This window comes from Ctenopharyngodon idella, chromosome 12, assembly GCF_019924925.1.
Source record: "Ctenopharyngodon idella isolate HZGC_01 chromosome 12, HZGC01, whole genome shotgun sequence".
Taxonomy (NCBI): Eukaryota; Metazoa; Chordata; class Actinopteri; order Cypriniformes; family Xenocyprididae; genus Ctenopharyngodon; species Ctenopharyngodon idella.
In genome coordinates, this window is record NC_067231.1 from 30,413,983 (window position 1) to 30,441,185 (window position 27,203).

Genomic DNA, 27,203 nt, shown 5'->3' on the forward strand with positions numbered 1-27,203 from the left:
ACATATCTGTTGAGCACATGAACACAATGGCCAATCAGAGGTGTTTAAGAATCCGTTGAAAATGCTGGTATAGTCACATTTTTAAAATTTCACTACCGACTTGGTACAGAAGTCGGTACTTTTGACAACCCTACTTATTATATATAATTTTGCTTCTCCAGTAAATGTATCTTGATTTAAGAATGTTTAGATATTTGTACTGGAAAACAAGAGGAAGAGCATCACGTTTGCAGTGTTTAACTGAGGCACCTATAAACATCAATACTGCACAGCCCTTCAGAAACAAACGCACAATGTCGACCTTCAATCCGGACTTTGTTTCCGGTAGGTCGCCGCTGCCTGTCTCTGCTGGATATGCGGTTTGTTGGGTTTCTTCTGACGCCACTGACACAGCAAGATGGATCTGAAGGTGGTGCGGAAGGTTTTGTTGCAGAGAGCGTAACACATGGGATTGACTGTGCTGTTGACGTAACACAGCCAGTAACCCAGAGCCCACAGCGTGGCGGGGATGCACCCGTCACAGAACGCGTTCAGCAGGACCATGATGTTATACGGCGTCCAAGTGATGATGAAGGCCAGGAGAATGGCGCTTAGCGTCTGCGCCGCCTTCTTCTCTTTCACCAGAGACATCTTTTTGCGCTTGTTGACCTGCGTTTTGGTCTTGCAGGTGAAGCGTTTGGTGTCTTTGTGAGAGATGTTGGCGTTGGGTTGGTCTTTCAGTGCTGAGGAACATCCCTTTCTGGATGGTCTTGCCTCTGTGTCCGTCGGTTGGAGGCTTTCGGAGTCTCTGCGTCCTTCGAGCGTGACGGAGTAGATGGGACGGGCGTCTTCAATGTACTCTTCTTCATCATCGTCCGATTGGTCGATAGACACGGCCGTCTCATTGTTATTCCAGCTGTCGCTGCTGCTGCGGTCCGTGTCGCCGCTGCCGGATGTTCGACTCGACGGCCAGAACCACAAACGTCCCGCTTTCATTTTCCCAGAACTTCTCTTGCTGGACGGATGCAGCTCGTAACTGCTGTGACTGCGTGAGCTTCCCGGTTCTTCCGGATTCCCTTGGTTTCCTGAACCCTTCAACCCAGCCAGCTCCTTGGAACGGTTCTCCGTCTCCCTGTAGATCCGCCAGTAGAGGACGGTCATGATGGTGACGGGCAGGTAGAACGCGGCAATAGCCGTACAAAACGTAGTGATCGGCTCCGAGAGGAACTGGATGTAGCATTCGTGCGACTTGACCGTCCGCTTTCCCACGAAATACTGCCAGAAGAGGATGGCCGGCGCCCATAGGATGAACGAAATGGACCAGGCGAGTCCGATCATGGTCATGGCTCGTTTGGTGGTCCGTTTGGCTCGGTAGGTCAGCGGGCGCGTGACGGAGAAGTACCTGTCGAAGCTGATGACCAGAAGGTTCATGACGGACGCGTTGCTGGCCACATAATCAATGGCCAACCACAAGTCACACGCCCAGTTCCCGAGAGTCCATTGGTTCATGATGATGTAAGTGGTGTAGAGATTCATAGAAAGCACACCGATAATGAGGTCGGCGAATGCCAGGCTGAGCAAGTAATAGTTGTTCACCGTCTTCAACTGCTTGTTGACTTTAAAAGACACCAGGACCAGGATGTTCCCGATGATGGTGACTAAGGAAAGCGAGCCACACAAGAATACGATCATCACGACCTGCCAGACGGTGTGGCCACCGAGCGGGTCGTACGTCACAGGCGACGTGCCATTGTGTCTGCCGGTCAAATTGGCCAGGAGCGAATCGTTGGCAGGCCGATCGGTCTGGACGTCATGTGGTACGAACGCTGTGACGAGGTAGGCCCGCATCCCCGGGGAGCTGTTGGTCAGGAATATTCCAGGCTCGGCGCTCAGCGTCAGGTTCATGGTGGCATATTCTGTGGGCGAAGCTGACAGACAAGAGGTATTAGCATGAGAGAACGACACAAACAACTAGTTAAAGGATTAGTTCACTTCAGAATTCAAATCTCCTGATAGTTTACTCGCCCCCATGTCATCCAAGATGTTCATGTCTTTCTTTCTTCAGTGAAAAAGAAATGAAGGTTTTTGAGGAAAACATTCCAGGATTTTTCTCCATATAGTGGACTTCACTGGGGTTCAACGGGTTGAAGGTCCAAATGTCAGTTTCAGTGCAGCTTCAAAGAGCTCTACACGATCCCAGACGAGGAATAAGAGTCTTATCTAGAGAAACCATCGGCCATTTTCTAAAAAAAACAAAAATTATATACTTTTTAACCACAAATGCTCATCTTGCACTGCTCTGTGATGCTCCACGCATTACGTAATCATGTTGGAAAGGTCACGCGTGACGTAGGCGGAAGTACCGCGGTAGGGCGCAATACTCCATTTCATTTTCTCCTCCAACTTCAAAATCGTCCGAAATCGTTGTTTTACCTTTTTTTTTTGTAAAGAGCGTTTGACTTAGTCTTTGCATGTTCACTTTACTTCCGCCTACGTCACACGTGACCTTTCCAACGTGATTACGTAATGCGTGGAGCATCACAGAGCAGTGCAAGACGAGCATTTGTGGTTAAAAAGTGTATAATTTTTATTATTTTTAGAAAATGGCCGATGGTTTCTCTAGATAAGACTCTTATTCCTCGTCTGGGATCATGTAGAGCTCTTTGAAGCTGCACTGAAACTGACATTTGGACCTTCAACCCGTTGAACCCCAGTGAAGTCCACTATATGGAGAAAAATCCTGGAATGTTTTCCTCAAAAACCTTCATTTCTTTTCCACTGAAGAAAGAAAGACATGAACATCTTGGATGACATGGAGGAGAGTAAATTATCAGGAGATTTGAATTCTGAAGTGAACTAATGCTTTAATAACATATTGCCTCTATTTAAAAAGTATTAGTAAAAAGAAACAAAAAATATAATTATATTACATTATATACTTCTTTATTTCTCACAACAGCTCTGTTATCTGTCAGGTAGCAGTCAGAAGTATCACGATCCACAGGAAGAGGAAGATTATCAGTGATTGTTTGATGTTTTCAGGATGTTTGAGTTTGATTGCACAGACACACAGTGACAAAACTCAACGTCAAACTGCGGACGGATCCACGTAACAGATCAACCTGACAAGAGACACCAGAGAGACAGACAGACAGGAGGAAACGATCGTGAACGAGCTCCTTCATCTGATCCCGATCTCTCGTCTCTGTATCTCGTGTGTCTCTGTTTATGATGTCTGTATTCAATCATCAGGCTCATAATGTTGTTTTCATCTGTGGGCTTTGAGTCATATATGATATTGATTCACATCATGAGACGGGTTTAATTCATAACACCCTGTGGATAGCAGAATTATTAAAATACATGTCCAAATTAATAACCCACATGATTCATTTACACACCTAATTCAAACTGTGAAATTTTAATATCCTCTTTAGATTTGATTCATAATATTACACAACCACACACACACACACACTCACACATACGTGAACTAAAGACAAACTAAAACTAAACTTTACCTGCAATGCACACAAAACAAAACAAAACACATAAATTAATAAAAATAGGCCTATTAACATATATATTAAAGGGTTATTTCACCCAAAAATGAAAATAATGTCATTAATTACTCACCCTCATGTCGTTCCACACCCGTAAGACCTTCGTTAATCTTCATAACACAAATTAAGATATTTTTGTTGAAATCCGATGGCTCAGTGAGGCCTGCATAGCCAGCAATGACATTTCGTCTCTCAAGATCCATTAATGTACTAAAAACATATTTAAATCAGTTCATGTGAGTACAGTGGTTCAATATTAATATTATAAAGCGACGGGAATATTTTTGGTGCGCCAAAAAAAACAAAATAACGACTTATACAGTGATGGGCGATTTCAAAACACTGCTTCATGAAGCTTCGGAGCGTTATGAATCTTTTGTGTCGAATCATGATTCAGATCGCATGTCAAACCGCCAAACTGCTGAAATCATGTGACTTTGGCGCTCCGAACCGCTGATTCGACACGCTGATTCATAACGCTCCGAAGCTTCATGAAGCAGTGTTTTGAAATCGGCCATCACTATATAAGTCGCTATTTTGGTTTTTTTTGGCGCACCAAAAATAATGTTTTTAAATATGTTTTTAGTACATTAATGGATCTTGAGAGAGGAAATGTCATTGCTGGCTATGCAGGCCTCACTGAGCCATCGGATTTCATCAAAAATATCTTAATTTGTGTTCCGAAGATAAACGAAGGTCTTACGGGTGTGGAACGACATGAGAGTGAGTAATAAATGACATTATTTTTTGGGTGAACTAACCCTTTAATGTTAAACTCATATGTCTCATATACACAGACACTGATAAACACTCAGCACTGTTAAATAAACATTCATTATGTGGATTTGATCTTCAAACATCATCATGATGTCCTTCACAGTGACTCACACTGAGATGCACAAAACATTGATAACCATCGAAAATCAGCGTATCATAAAAACACATTAAAACATGAGACCCTGAAATCAATGTTTTGTCCTCTGATTGTGACATCAAAACTTAGACAGACATGAACACCAGTGAAAGTGTTTACATGCAGAGAGGAATCAGGACAAAATCATCAGTCTGATATATATGGACATACATAAATTAACAACTCAAAAAAAAAAAAATTATATCAAAAATACATATTTTGCAGTTTTCATCAGCACCAGGAGGTTTTGTCACATTCAGCTCACAGTTTTGGCCTCAAAGTGAAAACACACACCTGAGGTCAGCTGAAGGTCAAGGGTCGCAGATGTCAGCCAGCTCTCTGTTAATTAGTGTGTGTGTGTGTGTCACTCAGCTATGAGACCATCTGTTGTGCTTCACAGTCACACTCGAGACTAAAACCCACTCAAACCCCAGAACACACACACACACACACACACATTTGTTTTTGTGAATTGTGGGGCATTCCATAGGCGTAATGGTTTTTATACTGTACAAACCGTATTTTCTATCACCCTACACTACCCCTAACCCTACCCATCACAGGAAACTGTGCATTTTTACTTTCTCACAAAAACTCATTCTGTGATTTATAAGCCTTTTGAAAAATGGGGACATGGAGTAATGTCCTCATAACTCACCCTCTCCCTGTAATACCTGTCATACCCATGTCATTATACACATTTGTGTCCTGATATGTCACAAAAACACACACACACACACGCACACATACTCACTCACATGCACACACTCACACACACCCACGCACACTGACCCACACTCTCACGCACACTCACACACACATACACACTTGTACACACTCGAACATGCACACGCACACATACTCGCACACTCACTTGCGCACACTCACACCCACTAACACACATGCAGACACACACTCACACACACATACTCACATGCACACACTCACACTCGCGCACACACTCACACAGACACTCGCTCACTTGCGCACACTCACACCCACTAACACACATGCAGACACGCACTCACACACACACACACACTCACGCGCACACACACATATTCACTCACATGCACACACACGTACACACACACACTCGCACACACATACACACTCACACATGCTCTCACACACACTCACAAACACGTGCGTGTGCATTTTTTAAAAACTCTATCACATGTCGGCTTGCACAATTTATGTTTTGTGCTTCAGAACTTCTGTTAAGTGAACATAGTGCTCCCTGGTTTTCACGGTGCATTGTGGGATTTTTTAGGTCTGAGTGTCTGAAACTTCTTTCAAAAACATTAAAAAATCTTACCGACCCCAAACTTCTGAATGGTAGTGTGCATTAAACAAACACATCAGTGTGTGTCTTACTGTTGTGGTGTTTGAGAAGTTTAATGTGTCACAGCAGTGATGATGTGAAATATTTAATTGAGTTCTCCTCATTAATGAACAAACACTCTTTCAGCGCTGAGATCTTCATTGAAACAGATGAACACCAGTCTGTCATGATGCGTCTGATTGACAGCTGGGTTATTCAAATCAAGTGTCACTACTAGATCATGATTGTAGAAGTAATGTGATAATGTTATATTTGAAAGTAACGTTCTCCAAAACTGCTGCTAGACGTCCTGAAGATCCCAGAGACGGAAAACCAACATTTCAACCCGCGTTTAGCAATTTAACAGACTTTCATAACTAAAGGTCTTTTATTGTTTGCCCCAGATTTATTTAGAAAAAGACAATGTTTCTCCTGCCAGCAAAGTGACAGAATGAAAATATACATAATGTGTTTATTTGTGATTTTAGTTAATATCATATAAACACTGACTGTCTTTGGGAAGATGATTTATCTGATCAGCTATTATTACTCATAAAGATCATGACAAACTGTCCAACGTTCTGTTAGAGACACGAGAATATGACAATGACAAATGATGAGTAACACAAGCTTTGGAAGTGCTTCTTTATAGGGCTTGTTTCTACCTGATTTCTTCCTCAGTGTTTCTGTCGTTTTCCAGCACAAATATCTAAACATTCTTATATCAAAATACATTTAATGGAGAAGCAAAATGACTGAAGATATTAAGTTTTGTTTTCTGAAAAAAATGAGTCAAAATGATGCAAGCTTTTGCTTGGGGTGTGAAAAATAATCTTGTTTTCCCTTTGAATTAGGTTGATTTTTTTTTCTGACTCCACTGACAGATATTTGTTCTTATTTTAAGCTTAATTTTGATACAAGAAACAAGCCTCAATATCTTCAGTCATTTTGCTTTTGCAGTAAATGTATCTTGATTTGAGAATGTTTAGATATTTGTGCTGGAAAACCAGACAAAAATGTTTGATGATGGCTTTTGTTTCCATCATTTTACCCAAAAACACCATGAAAGACACACTAAAATATCAGACAAACGCTGGATTTTTTGGCAGTGCTCTTGGAAACAGAAATAATTCAAATTTGCACATTATCTGTGAAAACTCTCCCCCGCCTGGAACATCATTTACTTTCCACTGACTATGACATTATACAAGAGAAACGTCTCGGAGGAATACGAGAGTCTCTCCATCACAGAGACACACAGATGAAGAGACACCATGAGATTCCTTTCAGTGATATACAGGCTACATATGCAATGTAATAACAGCATTTCATAAACATGGACTCATTGATGATCATTTATCAGGCAGGGAAATAAGGCCTGACCTCTCGGTCTCTCTCTGCGCTGTGATTAACATTAGCAGCAGGACCAGACGTGGCCATTAATGCTGCCCGTACTGCTGCCATAATTCTAATAATCTTCACAGCATAAAGCCGGAAAGGACACGCAGGTCATGATTCATGTCAGAAAGCGCTCCACCTGCTCATTTACACCCGTTTACCATCACTGAATGTTCCTGAACAGAAAACGCACAACAGACGACATGCACACGATCCACCCGCTCAGTTTCTTCACTGTTAAATACAGAAATGCCACTGATGTGGTTCATGAACACTTTGATTGACGTTTACATTAGTTAAACAAGCAATAAAAGGTCATCATTTAAAATACATAAGTAGATCAGACTAATATCTAATGTATGGAAGCTTGCTTCTGCCATGAAATAAAAAAGGTAATTGAGACTTTTTGTCTCACAGTTCTGACTTTTTTTCTTTTATAACTCTTTATATATATATTTATAAAGTCAGAATTGCGTGATGTAAAGTCAGAATTGCAGTCAGAATTGCGAAAAAAATAAAGTCAGAATTGCAAGAAAAAGAACTGCGAGATATAATGTCAGAATTGCAAAATATAAAGTCAGAATTGCATGATATAAAGAATTGCGCAACAAAGTCAGAATTTACAAGTTATAAAGTCCGAATTGCGACTTATAAAGTCCGAATTGTGAGACGTAAAGTCCGAATTGCATGACAAAATTAGAATTACGAGTTATAAAGTCCGATTTGCGAGATATAAAGTCCGAATTGTGAGTTATAAAGTCAGAATTGCGAGTTATAAAGTCCGAATTGTGAGATATAAAGTCCGAATTGTGAGATATAAAGTCTGAATTGCGAGTTATAAAGTCAGAATTACGAGTTATAAAGTCCCAATTGCAAGTTATAAAGTCCGAATTGTGAGATATAAAGTCCGAATTGTGAGATATAAAGTCTGAATTGTGAGTTATAAAGTCAGAATTATGAGTTATAAAGTCCCAGTTGCAAGTTATAAAGTCCGAATTGTGAGATATAAAGTCTGAATTGCGTGACAAAGTCAGAATTACGAGATATAAAGTCCGAATTGCGAGATATAAAGTCAGAGTTGCGTGACGAAGTCAAAATTACGAGATATAGTCAGAATTGCGAGTTATAAAGTCAGAATTGCGAGTTTATATCTCGCAATTCTCTTTTTCTCACAATTTTGAGTTTTTTTTCTCAGAATTGCGAGATAAACTCAATTGCGAATTTTAAAGTCATAATTGCAAGATATATAGTTTATTTCTCACAATTCTGACTTTTTTTATTCTTGCAATTCTGACTTTATATCTGACTTTTTTCTCACAATTCAGAATTGTGAGATATAAACTCAATTGCGAGTTATAAAGTCAGAATTGTGAGATGCAAACTCACAATTGCAAGGAAAAAAAGTCCAAATTGTGAGATAAAAAGTCACAATTATCTTTTTAATTTTTTTATTTAGTGTCAGAAACAAGCTTCCATACTATTGGGATGAATGCATAAAAAATCTCAAATCCATCCTGTGGACTTCAATGATTATTTCATGGTGTTTTTGACACCAGAACAGTTTGTCCCATCTGTTTTCTCACCGTAACTCCTGATTAAAGCTCATCGGTGGCTCCGCTGGATCTCATGTGTGTCTGTTCAACATCTGCGGCCGTCACTGAAAAACACACATTCACACACAGAGCTTCAGATCATCAGTCCTTCATACTCATTGAGCTGAATTCATATTATTCTCATATTATCCTGCTCATCCAGTGTTATCTAAGGTCTCGCAGAGCGTTTGTCTTTTCACTTCACTACTGCAGAAACACATTAGCTATTCTGAGTCGAGCAGAACCACTAAAATAGGCTCATTATCTGCTTGAATTATTCTGATGGATGAGATGTCTTTCAATATGTTTACTCAGCTCTTTAAATACGCATTAATCTTCCTGCTATCTAAAGCATCAATAAACATTCAAAGGGTTTTCCGAGCTGCGGTTCAGCACGCAGGTTAGATGGGAATGGGATTAAAGCTCTGGTTCAGGGCCGATAACGGCTGCCTGAAATATCACACGAGAACCCAAAACACTGAATCACGCCACAATTACAGGCTGACTGATCGGAGATCAGTGTTATTCACTAGAGTTCGTCTGTGTTGTTCTGAACATTGGTCAGCAAACTGCACCGGCACTCAGTTACACCACAAATATTTGCTTTAATAAATAACCAGTATTTACAAATTGTAGTCGGTTACTGATTCCAAATCACAGAATGTAATCAATTACATTACACATAATCGTCATACAGTAGTGTGTCAATAAATCACCGCAGACCAAAACAGACTGAAGTCAAAGGAATGAAAGGTTTAGTGTTCAGCCAGTGAGTCTGTGCTGAATCAAACACTGAACGACTCAAACTGAAGCCGTCTCTCATTATCGTTAAGCTCACAGTCTGTTCGTTTGACTCCGTTAAAGACACACAAACATCTGAAAACAAACTCAAGACTCTCATTATGATGACACACGTGAATCAGGATCTCAGAGGCCGTCAGATCGACGACCAAACAAACTGGACGTCAGTTTTACATGTTGTAAATGTTCTACACTGTACTTTAGGATCCTGATTTTCAGTAGAATATATAAGCTTCTAACCAGATTTATATTTATAGAGTGTGAGTGTGAGTGTGTGTGTGGCCTTCTATCGTACGTGTTCCTCGCTCTGAGAATATTAAAGCTATTAATTTTTTGAATGGCCGGAGCTCCTGAAGAAGGTCTCTGTATCTCGGCAGTGACTGATATCTGCAGCACTGTGTGTTACTGCCGCTTTCAATCACTGTACAGATGCAGAGATGGTAAAGAAGCCGACGAATGCTTTTCTCAGTCCTGACGACTCTGTAAGACACACTCACCTCAAACATCAGATGATGAGTCCAGACAGAAAAGCATCTCAAGTCTGTTCTGGACAACTGGGAAGAACAATACTGAATGATAAAACTTACTATAATGGTGTAAAGTAATAAGTAATAAGCCTTCAGTGTTTAATTTTAAGGATGTTTTGTTTATTTTGTATGATGATCTATTTCAGTACAAATGAGAAGCAGTGAAATAAACACTCTTCAAACACGACATGAGAAAGAGACAGACTGAACCAAACAAACGCCAGAGACCAGCATTAAAATGCAGTTTAGTTACAACAATTTCACAAGACAGACAGTGAAGGCAGCAGCTTCTGAGACTAAATTTAATGCAAAGCGAATACAGACTGAACATCAGTAAATGTGTGACACATGTACAGTATATTTCAACTAAAGCCTGTAATCAAAATATAAAAGCCTGTAATCAAAATCTAACCCTAAACCCATTCTGGTGATGATTTGCATATTTTATAAATGCTAATGAGTCCGTTGAGGCTGAATCTCCATCTGAACGAGGAGATTTCTGACCTCGCCACACAGATTTTGTACACGTCTACTGTCGTTCTGGAGCTGGAAATCCTCTCGCTCTCTCGTACGAACCCTGGGATAAATCTGTCACTGATCTGACCCGCTCGAGCCGATCTAATAATGATCCACACAAACACAGTACTGCATGCGCTCCAATCTCAGGCCTCATGTTTCGATCAAATGACATCAGTACTGCTGCTTTATAACAGGATTATTCTTCATAATTTTCACGTAACTCATCCTGCACCATCATCTACACTGTAAAACAAATAATTTGTTTTACTTAAAAAAGTAAGTGGTTGCCTTAAAATAAATGACTAGCACAAATAATGCCAACCATGTGAACGTTAGTGAATCTAAGTTGATTGGACACTACGAAAAAAAGATTTGATGCCAGATCATGGAATTTGTATTTTACAGTGTACAGACCAATGCTTTTCACACCAGATAAAAAGAAAACACCAAGAAACATGCTCTAGCAATCCTAGCAACCACCCAGAACACCCTAGCAGCTGCATAGCAACACCTCAGCAACCAACCAGAACACTCAGCTGCATAGCAACACCTCAGCAACTATCCAGAACACCCTAGCAGCTGCATAGCAACACCTCAAGAACCACACAGAACACCCTAGCAACTGTATAGCAACACCTCAGCAACCACCCAGAACACCAAGCTGCATAGCAACACCCCAGCAACCACCCAGAACACCAAGCTGCATAGCAACACCTCAGCAACCACCCAGAACACCCAGCTGTATAGCAACACCTCAGCAACCATCCAGAATACCCTAGCAGCTGCATAGCAACACCTCAAGAACAACCCAGAACACCCAGCTGCATAGCAACACCTCAACAACCACCCAGAACACCCAGCTGCATAGCAAAACCTCAGGAACCACCTAGAACACCCAGCTGTATAGCAACACCTCAGCAACCATCCAGAACACCCTAGCAGCTGCATAGCAACACCTCAGCAACCATCCAGAACACCCTAGCAGCTGCATAGCAACACCTCAAGAACCACCCAGAACACCCAGCTGCATAGCAACACCTCAGCAACTATCCAGAACACCCTGCTGCATAGCAACACCTCTGCAACCGCCCAGAACACCCAGCTGCATAGCAACACCTCAGCAACCACCCAGAACACCCTAGCAGCTGCATAATGACACCTCAGCAACCACCCAGAACACCCAGCTGCATAGCAACACCTCAGCAACCACCCAGAACACCCAGCTGCATAGTAACACCTCAGCAACCACCCAGAACACCCTAGCAGCTGTATAGCAACACCTCAAGAACCACACAGAACACCCTAGCAACCATCCTAGCAACACCTCAGCAACCACCCAGAACACCCTAGCAGCTGCATAGCAACACCCCAGCAACCATCCTAGAAACACCTCAGCAACCACCCAGAACACCCTAGCAACCATCCTAGCAACACCTCAGCAACCACCCAGAACACCCTAGCAGCTGCATAGCAACACCTCAGCAACCACCTAGAACACCCTAGCAACCATCCTAGCAACACCTCAGTAACCACCCAGAACACCCTATCAACCATCCTAGCAACACCTCAGCAACCACCCAGAACACCCTGTCAACCATCCTAGCAACACCTCAGCAACCACCCAGAACACCCTAGCAACCATCCTAGCAACACCTCAGCAACCACCCAGAACACCCTAGCAGCTGCATAGCAACACCCCAGCAACCATCCTAGAAACACCTCAGCAACCACCCAGAACACCCTAGCAACCATCCTAGCAACACCTCAGCAATGACCCAGAACACCCTAGCAGCTGCATAGCAACACCTCAGCAACCACCTAGAACACCCTAGCAACCATCCTAGCAACACCTCAGTAACCACCCAGAACACCCTATCAACCATCCTAGCAACACCTCAGCAACCACCCAGAACACCCTAGCAGCTGCATAGCAACACCCCAGCAACCATCCTAGAAACACCTCAGCAACCACCCAGAACACCCTAGCAACCATCCTAGAAACACCTCAGCAACCACCCAGAACACCCTAGCAACCATCCTAGCAACACCTCAGCAACGACCCAGAACACCCTAGCAGCTGCATAGCAACACCTCAGCAACCACCTAGAACACCCTAGCAACCATCCTAGCAACACCTCAGTAACCACCCAGAACACCCTATCAACCATCCTAGCAACACCTCAGCAACCACCCAGAACACCCTATCAACCATCCTAGCAACACCTCAGCAACCACCCAGAACACCCTGTCAACCATCCTAGCAACACCTCAGCAACCACCCAGAACACCCTATCAACTGTGTGGCAACAGCCTGTAAACCAAGCATACACTGTAGCATCATGACAGTGAGTTTTGCATGGGAAAATACTCTTATTCCTCTAAAAAATATATATAACTCCTGCTCAAAATAACCAGGTTAAAGACTAATTAAACCAACCATTTTAACAACAGCTAAAGATCCTACAGATCTAGTGCAATTACTGTTGCAAATTTTTGTTACTTGGAAAGGAAATAATTCTCTACAGCAGAGCAGCCTGAGGGGAAGCGAACGGAAATCCTCGGGGTTTATTCTGTTTTGCTTTTGCATAAATCAAAGGACTGCGGATTTGAGCGAAAGCTTCACTGGTCAAGCAGAATATCTCCGACTTTCATTGCAGTGCTTGTATGTAGTTAAAGGAGCCGCCGCTGTGTGCCATCTGAATGAACTCTGAATCCTCCAGAGTCCCGCGACACACAATCACAACTACAGTATTAATCAAACCGGGGCAGGTCGTCACAAGAGAACATTAATTCTCAAACATCTCCACTGCTACTGGCAAGGAAAATAAATATACAGCGGGGCATGTTGTCACAATTTTGGGCAACTTTTCATAATGGGAATCTTTTATTTGACACTGATAAAATATAAGCATAGGTATTTAATGGTTGTACTTTATTAATATATATCTATAATATACCACCAGAACAGAGATTCACTCCAGTCCAGTCTTCAGAGGAAACTCCAATGCATTGATGATTCTGGCATAGATTAGCATAGCCTGTAAAGAACTGACATCACTAATACAGGCTATACTAATTAAAGCCAGAGTCATCAAACCAGCCTTCAGACGTCGAGGAGATTCTGACGATGACGTTTAATAACGTTAAAACTCAATGATTCGCTTCATATTGAACTGGAAACTGTTCTGAATCTCACAAAGATCCAGGTTATACTTCACCCTTAAACTAAAAATTATCCAATATTTTGCATTTAGGAAATTATTTTTTTTACATTTTAAGACAATTAGGCATATTCAACTCTCATCATCATAATGCAAATTACTGCTACTGATAATTACTCAATCATTTAAAAGCAGTACAATAAACAATACAATGCTCTAATACTATTTATACATTTTTTATATAGAAATAAATACCTATAAAAACATTTTTTATGCACAGCAAATTATATATTTTCCACATTTATAAGAATGAGATAAATATAACATCACAATGCTGTAAAAAATAAGTCTTAAAGGGCTTCATTTTCTTTTGTGAAATATAATTTCTTCTTGATTTTGATTCTGAGGTGTAATAAAACTCATCCATGACAGAGTTTGTTAGATTCACCCAGTTAAACGACCGACATCTAGACACACGTCGAATGATTAGACTGGGTTAACGGTTAATGGACACCTCAGCGGCTCATTATTAAAGCGTCAGTCGTTAGATGACAGATGACAGACAAAGAGTTCAGTCAAATTACAATAAATAAACCAGCGTCCTCTCAGTAAACACATAAATGAACATGAGAGTGTTTCTAATGGAGATCAGAGAGAATCTGCCCTTCCGTTCACAGAGACGCCATTAGAATCCATTACACAAACTCACATCAGACGTTTAATTAAACAATCCATCAACAAACATCATGCAGATCAAACAAACCCTGTTACCTTCAGGATCATGTCAATCAATACATCAACCAATCAAGCAAATAACTAGTGTTCATCAAACCCATTTAGCTTGATTTAGTGCAGACAATGATAAAGCCTGATATTAGTTAAAAACACTAACGGAAACATTCTCTCAAAGCTATGAACAAACGTTCTTCCAGCAACATTAATAGAACATTCATTCAAAGTTATCGGGTCTTTAATAATGTTCTCAACTTATATAATAAAACTACCGGTAGCAGGTTGGGCAAACATTTAACCCAACTGTTGGGTTAAAACAACCCAGTCGCTGGGTTTGTCCATTTCCATATTCAACATGTTTCCTTAAAATAAGTTTAGAAAGCAAAGCCAGTCAGGAAGAATAATGCATTTGTGTTGGTTTGTGTCTCAACGGAGTAAAAGTTGAATGTTTTCAAATGGATTGATTTGAATCTGCTGGTTAATTTGTCTCAATGGGAGCAAAATCTGTTGATCTGAAACCGCGCTGATTGATTTGAGTCGTCATGGACATTTGAAATGGAAACTCTCTCATTTTCCAGAGATGTATGCGTGTTTTCCCCACGAGAGCAGGTTGTGTTTATCTGTCTGTCGCTCATCCCGTGTGGTTTGTGTGGTGCTGATTTTTATGGGCCACTGTGGAAAGAGAATCAATGAAACGTAATCTAGTGACTTCTGTCATGAGATCATCTAAACATCTCGTCAGAAAATCCTGCAGTCTCTTCTGAGGTTGAATTGTGGATCTTTGACATAAATGCAGATAACGGTTTGGCTCAGGAACATTTTAGGAAATGTAACGTAATACATCACTCTAAAAAATGTTGGGTTACATATGGACAAACCAAGCGATTGGCTTGTTTTGACCCAGCGGTTGGGTTAAATGTTTGACCAACCTGCTGGCAGTTTTATTTAACCCAACTATTGTTTAAAAATGACTATATGTCTGGCTTAAAACGAAGCCAAAATAGGTTGGAAATTAAAAATCATTCATTTTAAGTTCATTTTAAGCCAGCCATATAGAAAATTTTAAACAATAGTTGGGTTAAATAAAACTGCATTTAACCCAACCGCTGGGTCAAAACAAAACAAAAAATTTGTCCATTTTCAATCCAACTTGGTTAGTTTTTAACCCGGCATTTTTTAGACTGTAGTAATCAAAAGGTGAACATTTATTAATAAGCAATTTAATAAATGTTTGTTTAATTATTATTTATTAAACATATTAATAAATGTTCATTTCCAACCTACACCTAAAAAATGCTGGGTTTAAAACAACCCAAGTTGGGTAGAAAATTGGGTTGTTTTAACCCATCGATTGAGTTGTTTTAACCCAGCGATTGGGTTGTTTTAACTCAGCGATTGGGTCGTTTTAACCCAGTGACTGGGTTGTTTTAATCCATCGATTGAGTTGTTTTAACCCAGCGATTGGGTTGTTTGAACCCAGAGATTAGGTTGTCTTAACCCAGCGATTGGGTTGTCTTAACCCAGCGATTGAGTTGTTTTAACCCAGTGATTGAGTTGTTTTAACCCAGCGATTGGGTTGTCTTAATCCAGCGATTGAGTTGTTTTAACCCAGTGATTGAGTCGTTTTAACCCAGTGACTGGGTTGTTTTAATCCATCGATTAAGTCGTTTTAACCCATCGATTGGGTCGTTTTAACCCAGCGACTGGGTCGTTTTAACCCATCGATTGAGTTGTTTTAACCCAGCAATTGAGTTGTTCTAATGCTTCGATTGAGTTGTTTGAACCCAGCGATTGGGTTCTTTTAACCCAGTGATTGAGTTGTTTTAACCCATCGATTGGGTCGTTTTAACCCAGCAACTGGGTCATTTTAACTCATCGATTGAGTTGTTTTAACCCATCGATTGAGTTGTTTTAACCCATCGATTAAGTCGTTTTAACCCATCGATTGGGTCGTTTTAACCCAGCGGCTGGGTCGTTTTAACCCATCGATTGAGTTGTTTTAACCCAGCAATTGAGTTGTTCTAATGCTTCGATTGAGTTGTTTAAACCCAGCGATTGGGTTGTTTTAACCCAGTGATTGAGTTGTTTTAACCCATCGATTGGGTCATTTTAACCCAGCAACTGGGTCATTTTAACCCATCGATTGAGTTGTTTTAACCCATCGATTGAGTTGTTTTAACCCAGCGATTGGGTTGTTTTAACCCAGCGATTGGATTGTTTTAACCCATTGATTGAGTTGTTTTAACCCAGCGATTGAGTTGTTTTAACCCAGCGAATGGGTTGTTTTAACCCAGCAACTGGGTCATTTTAACCCATCGATTGAGTTGTTTTAACCCATCGATGGGATTGTTTTAACCCAGCGATTAGATTGTTTTAACCCAGTTGTTTTAACCCATCGATTGAGTTGTTTTAACCCAGCGATTGGGTTGTTTTAACCCAGCGATTAGATTGTTTTAACCCATCGATTGAGTTGTTTTAACCCAGCGATTGGATTGTTTTAACCTATCGATTGAGTTGTTTTAACCCAGCGATTGGATTGTTTTAACCCAGCGATTGAGTTGTTTTAACCCAGCGATTAGATTGTTTTAACCCAGCGATTGAGTTGTTTTAACCCAGCGATTAGATTGTTTTAACCCATCGATTGAGTTGTTTTAACCCATCGATTGAGTTGTTTTAACCCATCGATTGGATTGTTTTAACCCATCGATTGAGTTGTTTTAACCCAGTGATTGAGTTGTTTTAACCCAGCGATTGGATTGTTTTAACCCATCGATTGAGTTGTTTTAACCCAGCGATTGGATTGTTTTAACCCAGCGATTGAGTTGTTTTAACCCAGCGATTGAGTTGTTTTAACCCAGCGATTGGATTGTTTTAACCCAGCGATTGAGTTGTTTTAACCCATCGATTGAGTTGTTTTAACCCAGCGATTGGATTGTTTTAACCCAGCGATTGAGTTGTTTTAACCCAGCGATTGGGTTAAATGTTTGCCCACCCAACTATTGTTAAAAAATCACTGTATGGCTGGCTTAAAATCAGTTGGCAATTAAAAATCAGACACATAATTACTAGAGGCAACAGTAATCAAAAGGTGAACATTTATTAATGAGCAATTTAATAAATGTTTATTATTTATTAAACTTATTAATAAATGTTAATTTCCAACCTATTTTGGGTTCATTTTAAGCCAACCATAGTAATTTTTAAACAATAGCTGAATTAAATTAAAACTACCCAGCACATTGGGCAAACATCTAACCCAACTGCTGGGTCAAAACAACCCAATCACTGGGTTTGTCCATATTTAACCCAACTTGGTTGTTTTTACCCCAGCATTTTTCGACTGTAGAATAATGTGGCTCACTGTATAAGGCACTATCATATTTCTGCCTGATGTTTAGAACAGCCATTTTGTGTGAGGAGGATTCAAACAGATCGATCTGCCCACACCAGAAACAGGCTGATTAAGGGAAATATTTTGTCAGAACCTGAAATAAAAAAGCAGCCGCATCATTTCTCTCAGAGTTCACAGTTTTCAGTGTTGACCACAGCAGGGTAATTATCATTCGTTTACCATTCCTGGTGTTAGGTTGATGTAAAGGACAGCGTGTTTATTCATTCACATTCACATATTTAAGCCTCGTCTTAAATGTGCATCCGTCTTTGTCTGACTGTTCATGTACAAATGAGCAGAAGGGCTTTACAACATCAGAGTTTCAGTTTTAAACTAAACAGTTGGTGGATGTGTAGACGTGGATCATTGAGACGCATGAGCTGCGCACGACGTACAGCAGAACTTGAGCGACGTCCAAAGCCGTTCATCTGTCGATGTGTGCGGCCAATTCATCAATCGCTTCTGCCAGAACGTGACAGACATTAGACACGCATGTATGAGAGAAACAAACAAGCAGCTCCGTTGATGTTTTCTGCGCATCACCAAACGTCTTTCAGTCTAGTAAATGTTTCTGTTTCAGTCATTATCAATGATTAAAGCAGTCAGATTCATCTGCAATCCTTCTAAACGAGCTTTAGAGGTGTTTCAGCTTTTGTTTGTGAGAATGAGTACTCCTCCAGAGATCCTGCTCTGTAAATTCACCACCGCTTGATTCTTTCTTTATTGTGCAGGAGCTTGTTTTAACTTTGAAATGTCTGTGAATTAATTAACTGAACGCAGAACAAAGAGTCCTGGACTGTACAAAAGAGGGTTTCTATCTTCAGACGGCAGCTAACCGTCTTATCGGCACACATTTGTTGTATTTAATTACTTTCTGCTGGAGTCATTATTTTCCAAAATACAAATGAAAGAGCTCAAACTCAACCAACACCTGAAATGTAAATGAATCCACTGATCTCAGGTACAATGATTCGCTGATGTCTGCTAGGAAAAGTGATGTGAAAATAATGGTATCTCTAGTACATTTTCCAGCTAGACGTGAGTCTGATTGGATTTGTTTAAGCAATGCACACACTAAAAAATGCTGGGTTAAAAACAACCCAAGTTGGGTTAAATATGGACAAATCCAGCGATTGGGTTGTTTTGACCAACCTGCTGGGTTATTTTTATTTAACTCAACTATTGTTTAAAAATTACTGTATTGCTTGCCTAAAATGAAGCCAAAATAGACTGGAAATTAACATGTATTAACAAGTTTAATAAATAATAAATTTATTAAATGTTTATTAAATTTATTATAAATGTTCACCTTTTGATTATTATTGTTGCCTCTAGTAATTATGCGTCTGATTTTTAATTTCCAACCTATTTGGGTTCATTTTAAGCGAGACATAGAAATTTCTGATCAATAGTTGGGTTAAATAAAACTGCTCAGCAGGTTGGTCAAACATTTAACCCAACTGTTGGGTTTGTCAATTTTCAACCCAACTTGGGTTGTTTTTAACCCAGCATTTTTTAGAGTGTATTCAGAACACATAATCCCATTACAATCTACATTTTCAGAGAAACTGCCTGACTGTGTGATGGTGAGCAAACGGTTCCCAAACATCCCTATAAATGGATAAAAACTGTCCAAACGCCCACTCGAGCTTCTTCTCTTCTAATATCGCCGGTCTCTGGCCTACGGTTCAGAGCAAATCATGTCATGTTCTGTAATGCAGCTTTATCTGTCAGCAGCTAATCAAATCCAGATCCTGCAGTGGACCTGAGCTCGGCTGATGCTAATTAATGTATATCCTAACGACACGCGCCACTGAACACAACATCTGATCGCTGCCAAGACTCCAGATCAACTGAGACGGACTCCATGTTCTCCGGTAGAGAGAAACTGACGGAGCAGCTCCAAAACGGGCAGAAACCTCCCGGATGTGTGTGCTGGACAGATATAGAGAGCTCAGCCGAGACGGGGAATCACAGAGAAATGTGCAGCTCATATTTCATCACATATAAGTTACATAATGAAAATAAAGCCTGATCTGAGAAGCTGATAAATAGTACGGTCTAGTTCAGCCAGAAATGATCATTCTGTCACTATTTATTCACTCCCATGTGGTTTCAAACCTGTATGTACCTTTCTTTCTTTGAAGAATTGACTTACACTGTATGGACAAAAAAAACATATTCTTTTGTGTTTCACTGAAGAATCCTTTAAATTTCCTCCACTGATTGTTAGTCACTACTATCCCAGCTTACAAAAATATGTTCTAGAATGTTTTGCTAATGTTCCCATTAAGTTATAAAAATGCTATTTCTGAATGTTATCTGAACGTCTAGTTTTTTTTTGTTTACAAAAGAAACACTCCATAAATTAAGTATAAATAATGTTTTTGTGCTAATGTTTTGAGAACATTATTAAAGACCAGATAACTTTGAATGAACGCTCTATTAACGTTACTGGAAGAATGTTTGTTCATAACTTTGCCAGAACATTCCCTGTTAGCTGGATTAATGCAATTAAATCTCATTCTCATTATTATAATCTCAAAAACAAAAATAAATATAGCTGCGAGCAGCAATTATCAGGGTTCAAGCACTTTAAGGCCTTTCAGCACATGTGTAAAAAGGTATTATGTTTTAATTAGCAAACCTGTAACCATCTTTATCATTAGATGGAAAGGACCATTTACAGCAAATACAGGCAATTTACCATAGGAAATATATGGTTTATAAAGCTTTTTAATGCTTATGGAGGTTGAGCTGAAAACTTAGTTAGTTTTTGAAAATATCTCCAATATTTAACGAACGATTCGATGGACAGAGGCGGTCCTAGAGGCAAAGTTGCTCAGAATGAGGAGCTCTACCATGTGGTATGAATGTCGTGGGCGTGTGCGGAAAATTGCGTGATGCACAATCCTTTATGCACGTGAAAAATGTGAAGGCGCCCCCAGTGGACGATTTCTTTTAAATTTCTCACAGGCCTCCAGGGCCGCGAGTCAAATAAGCCCAGTGAGTTTCATTCCGATTGGCCTCCGTTAACCTTGTCTGATAGCAGCTCAAATTTCATTGGCCAATGGCGGACATGTTTTTTGAGATACATCAATGTCCTCACAGACAATCATGGCACCTCGGACAAAGACACTGCATGCCAATTTTCAAGTCGATCGGACTAACGATGAAGTAGTTATAACCATTTTCATGTTTTTTTTTCCTGTTATAGCGCCACCAAGTGGCCAGTCGCTGTATCCTTTTTCATGCAACCACCAAATGAGCTCTTACACAGGTGTACCAAATTTGGTGAAAATATCTCATTCCATTCACGAGTTATAGCCATTTTAGTAAAAGTGGCTCCACCCACTTTGAACGTTTTGGCGGCCCTTAGAGACCGTGAAACGAAATTTCAACTTATTTGATAATTACTGACTCCAGAGAATCTTGCTGCACTGGTTTGGTTCAGATCGGACCAAAAACTTAGGACTAGTTCAGAAAGTAGGTTTTTCAAAACATCCGAAAATACCCGAAAGTTTTACTAGAACGACAAACGACTCCGAGGCTTGAGCCAACGGCTAATGATTTAGGAGTTATGAGTGATTTCGTACTTTTGACCTCTGTAGCGCCCCCGTCAGGCCGATCAGGGCGAGCCTTGGTGATGTTGTAGACGGTGTGAGTACTACCAGCTCTCAAAGTTTCAAGTCTCTACGACTTACGGTTTGGTCTGATCACTTTTAGGGGAGAATGCTGATCCTTGGAAAAAGTGCTACACGCTTGAACCCCTAAAAATATTATTTGTAAAGTACAACAATTGTAAAGTATACATAATGGTAGTATTTTCTGCTGAATTTAATATAATGCCACAATGCAAAAATGCTGCTTACTGGACCGTCGTAGTCACCATAAACTGCTGTCGTATATGTGAAAATGTCAAAATTCTCCTTTTGTATTTAGCGAAAAAAACAACAGCATACAGGTATGGAATGACATGAAAGTGAGTAAATGACAGATTGATCATTTAGAGGGGGAGTATCCCTTTAAGAGTGAGATTCACACTGAACCTAAAGTGAGAGAGAGAGAGAGAGAGAGAGAGAGAGAGAGAAAGATGGGCGTCTGACAGCAATTAGAGATTGAGACACAAACCGTCTTCCTGCGCAGAGATGAAATGATCAGGAATAATTACAGTAATGATTCTCTCCACCTGCTCCGAGTCTCAGTGAGTCTCACAGAGGGATTATAAAACAACTAGTTGAGTTAGTTGTGATCGGTCAGTCAAGTGTTGATCTATATCTGTTCACTCACAGCGCCAGAGAGAGCAACTACTGACCTGAGATCACATGATACACCACATGATAGATCCACTACTGTGACCTGATGTCTAGTGGTTTTGCTGCTAACCCTAACCTGAATGATATTGGTGCATTTCTTCTTGTTTTGAGTGACGAGAGCTGCATGATGGAGAGTGAAGCATTGTGGATGTTTCTAAATGCGACTGCATTAAAATAACATCAGAAGAGCTTTTAGACTCGCCGCGATCAGATGCCAGAGCTCATTTACAGGAGAAAGCATCCTCACACAAACTCATGTACATTCATGCATTTGGCAGAAGCTTTTATCCAGTCAAGCTTTACATTTCAGTTCACGCATTCCCTGGGAAACACATAAATCTAATGTTGAAGTATAGTGCACAAGACACACACACCAAGGGTTTTCAATTTCAAAACTCGGAGAGAATGACATCACATGCAATAGCTGTGTTTCCATCCAAGCTTTATATGAATTTTGGGATATCGTATAACAAAAGTGCTGGATGGAAATGCCAAGATGTGCATAACACTCAAACAAGCTGTGATTCTTAAAGCATTAGTTCAGAATGAAATTTTCCTGATAATTTACTCACCTCCATGTCATCCAAGATGTTCATGTCTTTCTTTCTTCAGTGGAAAAAAAATGGTTTTCTGAGGAAAGCATTCCAGCATTTTTCTCCATATAGTGGACTTCACTGGGGTTCAACGGGTTGAAATGTCAGTTTCAGTGCAGCTTCAAAGAGCTCTACACGATCCCAGACGAGGAATAAGAGTCTTATCTAGAGAAACCATCGGCCATTTTCTAAAAAAAATAAAATGATATACTTTTTAACCACAAATGCTCGTCTTGCACTGCTCTGTGATGCTCCACGCATTACGTAATCATGTTGGAAAGGTCACGCGTGACGTAGGCGGAAGTACCGATCCAGTACAAAGCAAAGTACAAAGATTAAGTCAAATGCTCTTTACAAAAAAAAGGTAAAACAACGATGTCGGACGATTTTGAAGTTTGAGGAGAAAATGAGATGGAGTTTTTCGCCCTACTGCGGTACTTCCACCGTGACCTTTCCAACATGATTACGTAATGCGTGGAGCATCACAGAGCAGTGCAAGACGAGCATTTGTGGTTAAAAAGTGTATAATGTTTATTTTTTTTAGAAAATGGCCGATGGTTTCTCTAGATAAGACCCTTATTCCTCGTCTGGGATCATGTAGAGCTCTTTGAAGCTGCACTGAAACTGACATTTGGACCTTCAACCCGTTGAACCCCAGTGAAGTCCACTATATGGAGAAAAATCCTGGAATGTTTTCCTCAGAAACCATTTTTTTTCCACTGAAGAAAGAAAGACATAAATATCTTGGATGACATGGGGGTGAGTAAATTATCAGGAAAATCTTAGTATGAGACCGAAACTAGAGGAAAGCGTCTTCAAAAAGCCCAAAACAATTATTTTAAGGGGCTGAACTCTTCTGGCACACAACAGAAACTGACTCAAACAGACCGTCGCTCCTCCAGCAGCTCATCAGTAATCGTGTGTGTGTTTCTTCTCAACAGGTGTCGGAATCGAGCGTTCAGAGGGTCCGACTGCAGGACCGATGAATAAACAGGCAGATGGATTTACTGAGACACACGGGATGAAGAACTGAGCAAATATTTGATTTAACAGTTGGACCTGAAGAGGCTTTGGCTCTGAAACCACAGAGAGTTTTTATATAGAGTCACATTAAAGAAGATTCATGTGCGCTGACTATTTATACATGTGCTGATGAAGAGACACACACACTCTCTCACACACACACACACACACACACATTTGTTTTTGTGAATTGTGGGGCATTCCATTGGCGTGATGGTTTTTATACTGTACAAACCGTATTTTACACTACTCCTACCCCTAACCCTACCCATCACAGAAAACTGTGCACATTTTTACTTTCTCAAAAAAACTCATTCTGTGATTTATAAGCCTTTTGAAAAATGGGGACATGGAGTAATGTCCTCATAACTCACCCTCTCCCTGTAATACCTGTCATACCCATGTCATTATACACATTTGTGTCCTGATGTGTCACAAAAACACACACACACACACACACTCACTCTCACTCACTCACGCACATACACTAGCACACATTAACACACACTCACACACTCGCACACTAACACTCGCACACACACACACACTCTCACTCACTCTCACACACACTCACACACGACCTATAAAACTATCAAATTGCTGCAAAATCAAAAGCAAAGTTCCAAATTTGAAGTTATATCACAAAAATTGAGCCACTAAAAGGTTTTAAATTAGTGTTTCCATAGTAATGCAATTTCAAAACGGTTTTCACAGGATGAATTTTGAGTCTTTAAACATTCAAATGATGCCTAATTTACTAAAACATTTGATAGGGTAAAAAAGGCAATAAAAAGCGACACTGACATGTAACAGGATACAAATAAACATTAAAAAATAAATGCATTAATCACACACACCACTGAACCATATAAACACACTCCATAATAAAAGATTTTCCTCCCAGAGTTACAAAAGACACCTGATAAACACCTAATAAAACACTGCAGACAAGACTCTCTCTCTCTGTGTGTGTGTGTTGAGGGACTGAGGGAATGTAAGCAGAACCGACGGAGAGCAGAAAACACAAAAAGATGCAAAAGAGAAATAGACAATCTAAAACAATCAAATCTGAAACTCTGAATGGAAGCATCAAACTGACTTATCAATGAAATATTTTTATATTTTTTCAATGCACTCTGTATAAAATTAATTTCGCGATGGTTTATCCTATTGCAATGAAGTGAACTGGATTCGAGAGACTCAATGATTCTTCTTCTGCTGACAGAAAAACAAACTCTCTAAACACAAAAACCAGCGCAGAGAAACAGTTCACGAGTCTTCAACCTCCCAAAACCAGTGAAAAAACAACCACATCGAAGATAAAGATGGCTATAATAACTGATTTTTATCCTATAATAACCCTATAATACATTTTTTTTTTTTTTTTTTTTTAAATCACATTATTATAAAAAAAATATTACAAAAGTTGACCACTCAGGACTGGACTGAATTCGGGTAAATAATATTTAATAATAATAAAACTATGCCTATGAATAATTATTAATGTATTGCAACTCAAAACTTACGAATCTTTGCTGAGTCCAAACTGAGCCGAATTTGAGCCAAACTGAGTCATTTAGATCCACCTGAAGCGATCAGTCCTCATCAAACACCACATCATCACTTCATCTTCATCTTTCTCCTCATCACTCCAGCCGCTCCGAGGTCCGACCGCGTCTGAGAGGATGATGGATTCGCGGTTCGGGGCGGGATTCGGTGTCGGTGACGTACTGACGTGTCGTAGTGCCTCATTCACTGTGTGTGAAGCGACCGGTACGACGCGATTAGGGACGCGGAAGACGCGACGCGACGGCCAGAGGCTCCCTGCGCGCGATCTGATGGATGAGTGAGTGACCTGAACTAACCAGTTAAACCCCTAATGAACCCTTTCACTGATCAGTTACAGAATAAAGAACCGGGAGCGTCTCAGATCAAACCTAACTAGACAGCAGCAGTGTTTTGAAGATTGTGCAGCATCTAGAACGAGAAATGTTGACTGGACAATTATATGTAGGCTATATATTACTTTTATTCAGCAAGGACGCTGAAATTGAACTAAAGTTAAAGTAAAGACATTTATAAGGTTTCCATTTCAAGTAAATGCTGTTTTTTCTTCTTCTTTCGTTCTGTTCATCAAAGAATCCTGAAGAAAATGCATCACGGGTTCCAGAAAAATATTAAACGGATTGTTTCTGATGTTTGACAGTGACAACAAACTGAAAATCTAAATATATCTGATCAATCTTCCAGAGAAACATTATACTGCCACCTACAGGAGAACAACACCTTCTGACAAGCAGAAAATAATAAACAACAACAGTCATTGCTGGAATATGTGATCCTGGACCACAAAACCAATCATAAGGGTCAGTTTTTAAAAAAAATTGAGGTTTATACATCATCTGAAAGCTGAATGATTAAGCTTTCCATTGATGTATGGTTTGTTAGGATAGGACAATATGAAAATCTGGAATCTGAGGGTGCAAAATAAACAAAACATTAAGAAAAATCACCTTTAAAGTTGTCCAGATGAAGTCCTTAGCAATGCATATCCACTCACAAAAATACATTTTTGATATATTTACGGTAGGAAATTTACAAAATATCTTCATGGAACATGATTTTTACTTAAAGGGTTAGTTTACCCAAAAATGAAAATAATGTCATTTATTAGTTCCACACCCGTAAGACCTTCGTTGATCTTCAGAACACAAATTAAGATATTTTTGTTGAAATCCGATGGCTCAGTGAGGCCTGCATAGCCAGCAATGACATTTCCTCTCTCAAGATCCATTAATGTACTAAAAACATATTTAAATCAGTTCATGTGAGTACAGTGGTTCAATATTAATATTATAAAGCGGCGAGAATATTTTTGGTGCGCCAAAAAAACAAAATAAGGACTTATATAGTGATGGCTGATTTCAAAACACTGCTTCATGAAGCTTTGGAGCGTTATGAATCTTTTGCGTCAAATCAGCGGTTCGGAGCGCCAAAGTCACGTGATTTCAGCAGTTTGGCGGTTTGACACGCGATCCAAATCATGATTCGACACAAAAGATTCATAACGCTCCGAAGCTTCATGAAGCAGTGTTTTGAAATCGGCCATCACTATATAAGTCGTTATTTTGTTTTTTTGGCGCTACGAAAATATTCTCATCGCTTTATAATATTAATATTGAACCACTGTACTCACATGAACTGATTTAAATATGTTTTTAGTACATTAATGGATCTTGAGAGAGGAAATGTCATTGCTGGCTATGCAGGCCTCACGGAGCCATCGGATTTCAACAAAAATATCTTAATTTGTGTTCTAAAGATGAACAAAGGTCTTACGGGTGTGGAACAGCATGAGCGTGACTAATAAA

At 40.0% G+C, this 27,203-nt stretch overlaps 2 protein-coding genes across 4 annotated transcripts in view; both read right to left on the minus strand.

Moving 5' to 3' along the window:
* LOC127523589 (muscarinic acetylcholine receptor M3-like) lies at positions 1 to 25,497 on the minus strand. Of its 2 annotated transcripts, XM_051914489.1 has the most exons (3): positions 25,359 to 25,431; positions 8,761 to 8,834; positions 1 to 1,907 (listed from the first exon to the last, which is right to left on the minus strand). In XM_051914489.1, the coding sequence occupies exon 3, from the start codon at positions 1,882 to 1,884 to the stop codon at positions 304 to 306; it is 1,581 nt and encodes a 526-aa protein (XP_051770449.1). In that variant the 5' UTR covers positions 1,885 to 1,907; positions 8,761 to 8,834; positions 25,359 to 25,431; the 3' UTR covers positions 1 to 303. The 2 variants fall into 2 exon arrangements, with proteins under 2 accessions (XP_051770449.1, XP_051770450.1); XM_051914490.1 differs by lacking the exon at positions 8,761 to 8,834 and having other exon boundaries at positions 25,359 to 25,497.
* LOC127523590 (muscarinic acetylcholine receptor M3-like) overlaps positions 1 to 25,501 on the minus strand; it is a 62,997-nt gene extending 37,496 nt beyond the window's left edge. The window contains exons 1-2 of one of the 2 annotated variants that reach the window (XM_051914491.1): positions 25,359 to 25,431; positions 8,761 to 8,834 (exon numbers count right to left, since the gene is read on the minus strand). The gene's annotated coding sequence lies outside the window, so the exon portion shown is untranslated. Of the gene's footprint in view, positions 1 to 8,760; positions 8,835 to 25,358 lie in introns of both variants that reach the window. The other variant, XM_051914492.1, reaches the window with a different exon arrangement.
* Between the last annotated feature and the right edge of the window lie 1,702 nt (positions 25,502 to 27,203).

Coding starts and splice junctions, on each gene's coding strand:
- LOC127523589 (XM_051914490.1), bottom strand. CDS start 1,884: ATGAACCTGACGCTGAGCGCCGAGCCTGGAATATTCCTGACCAACAGC.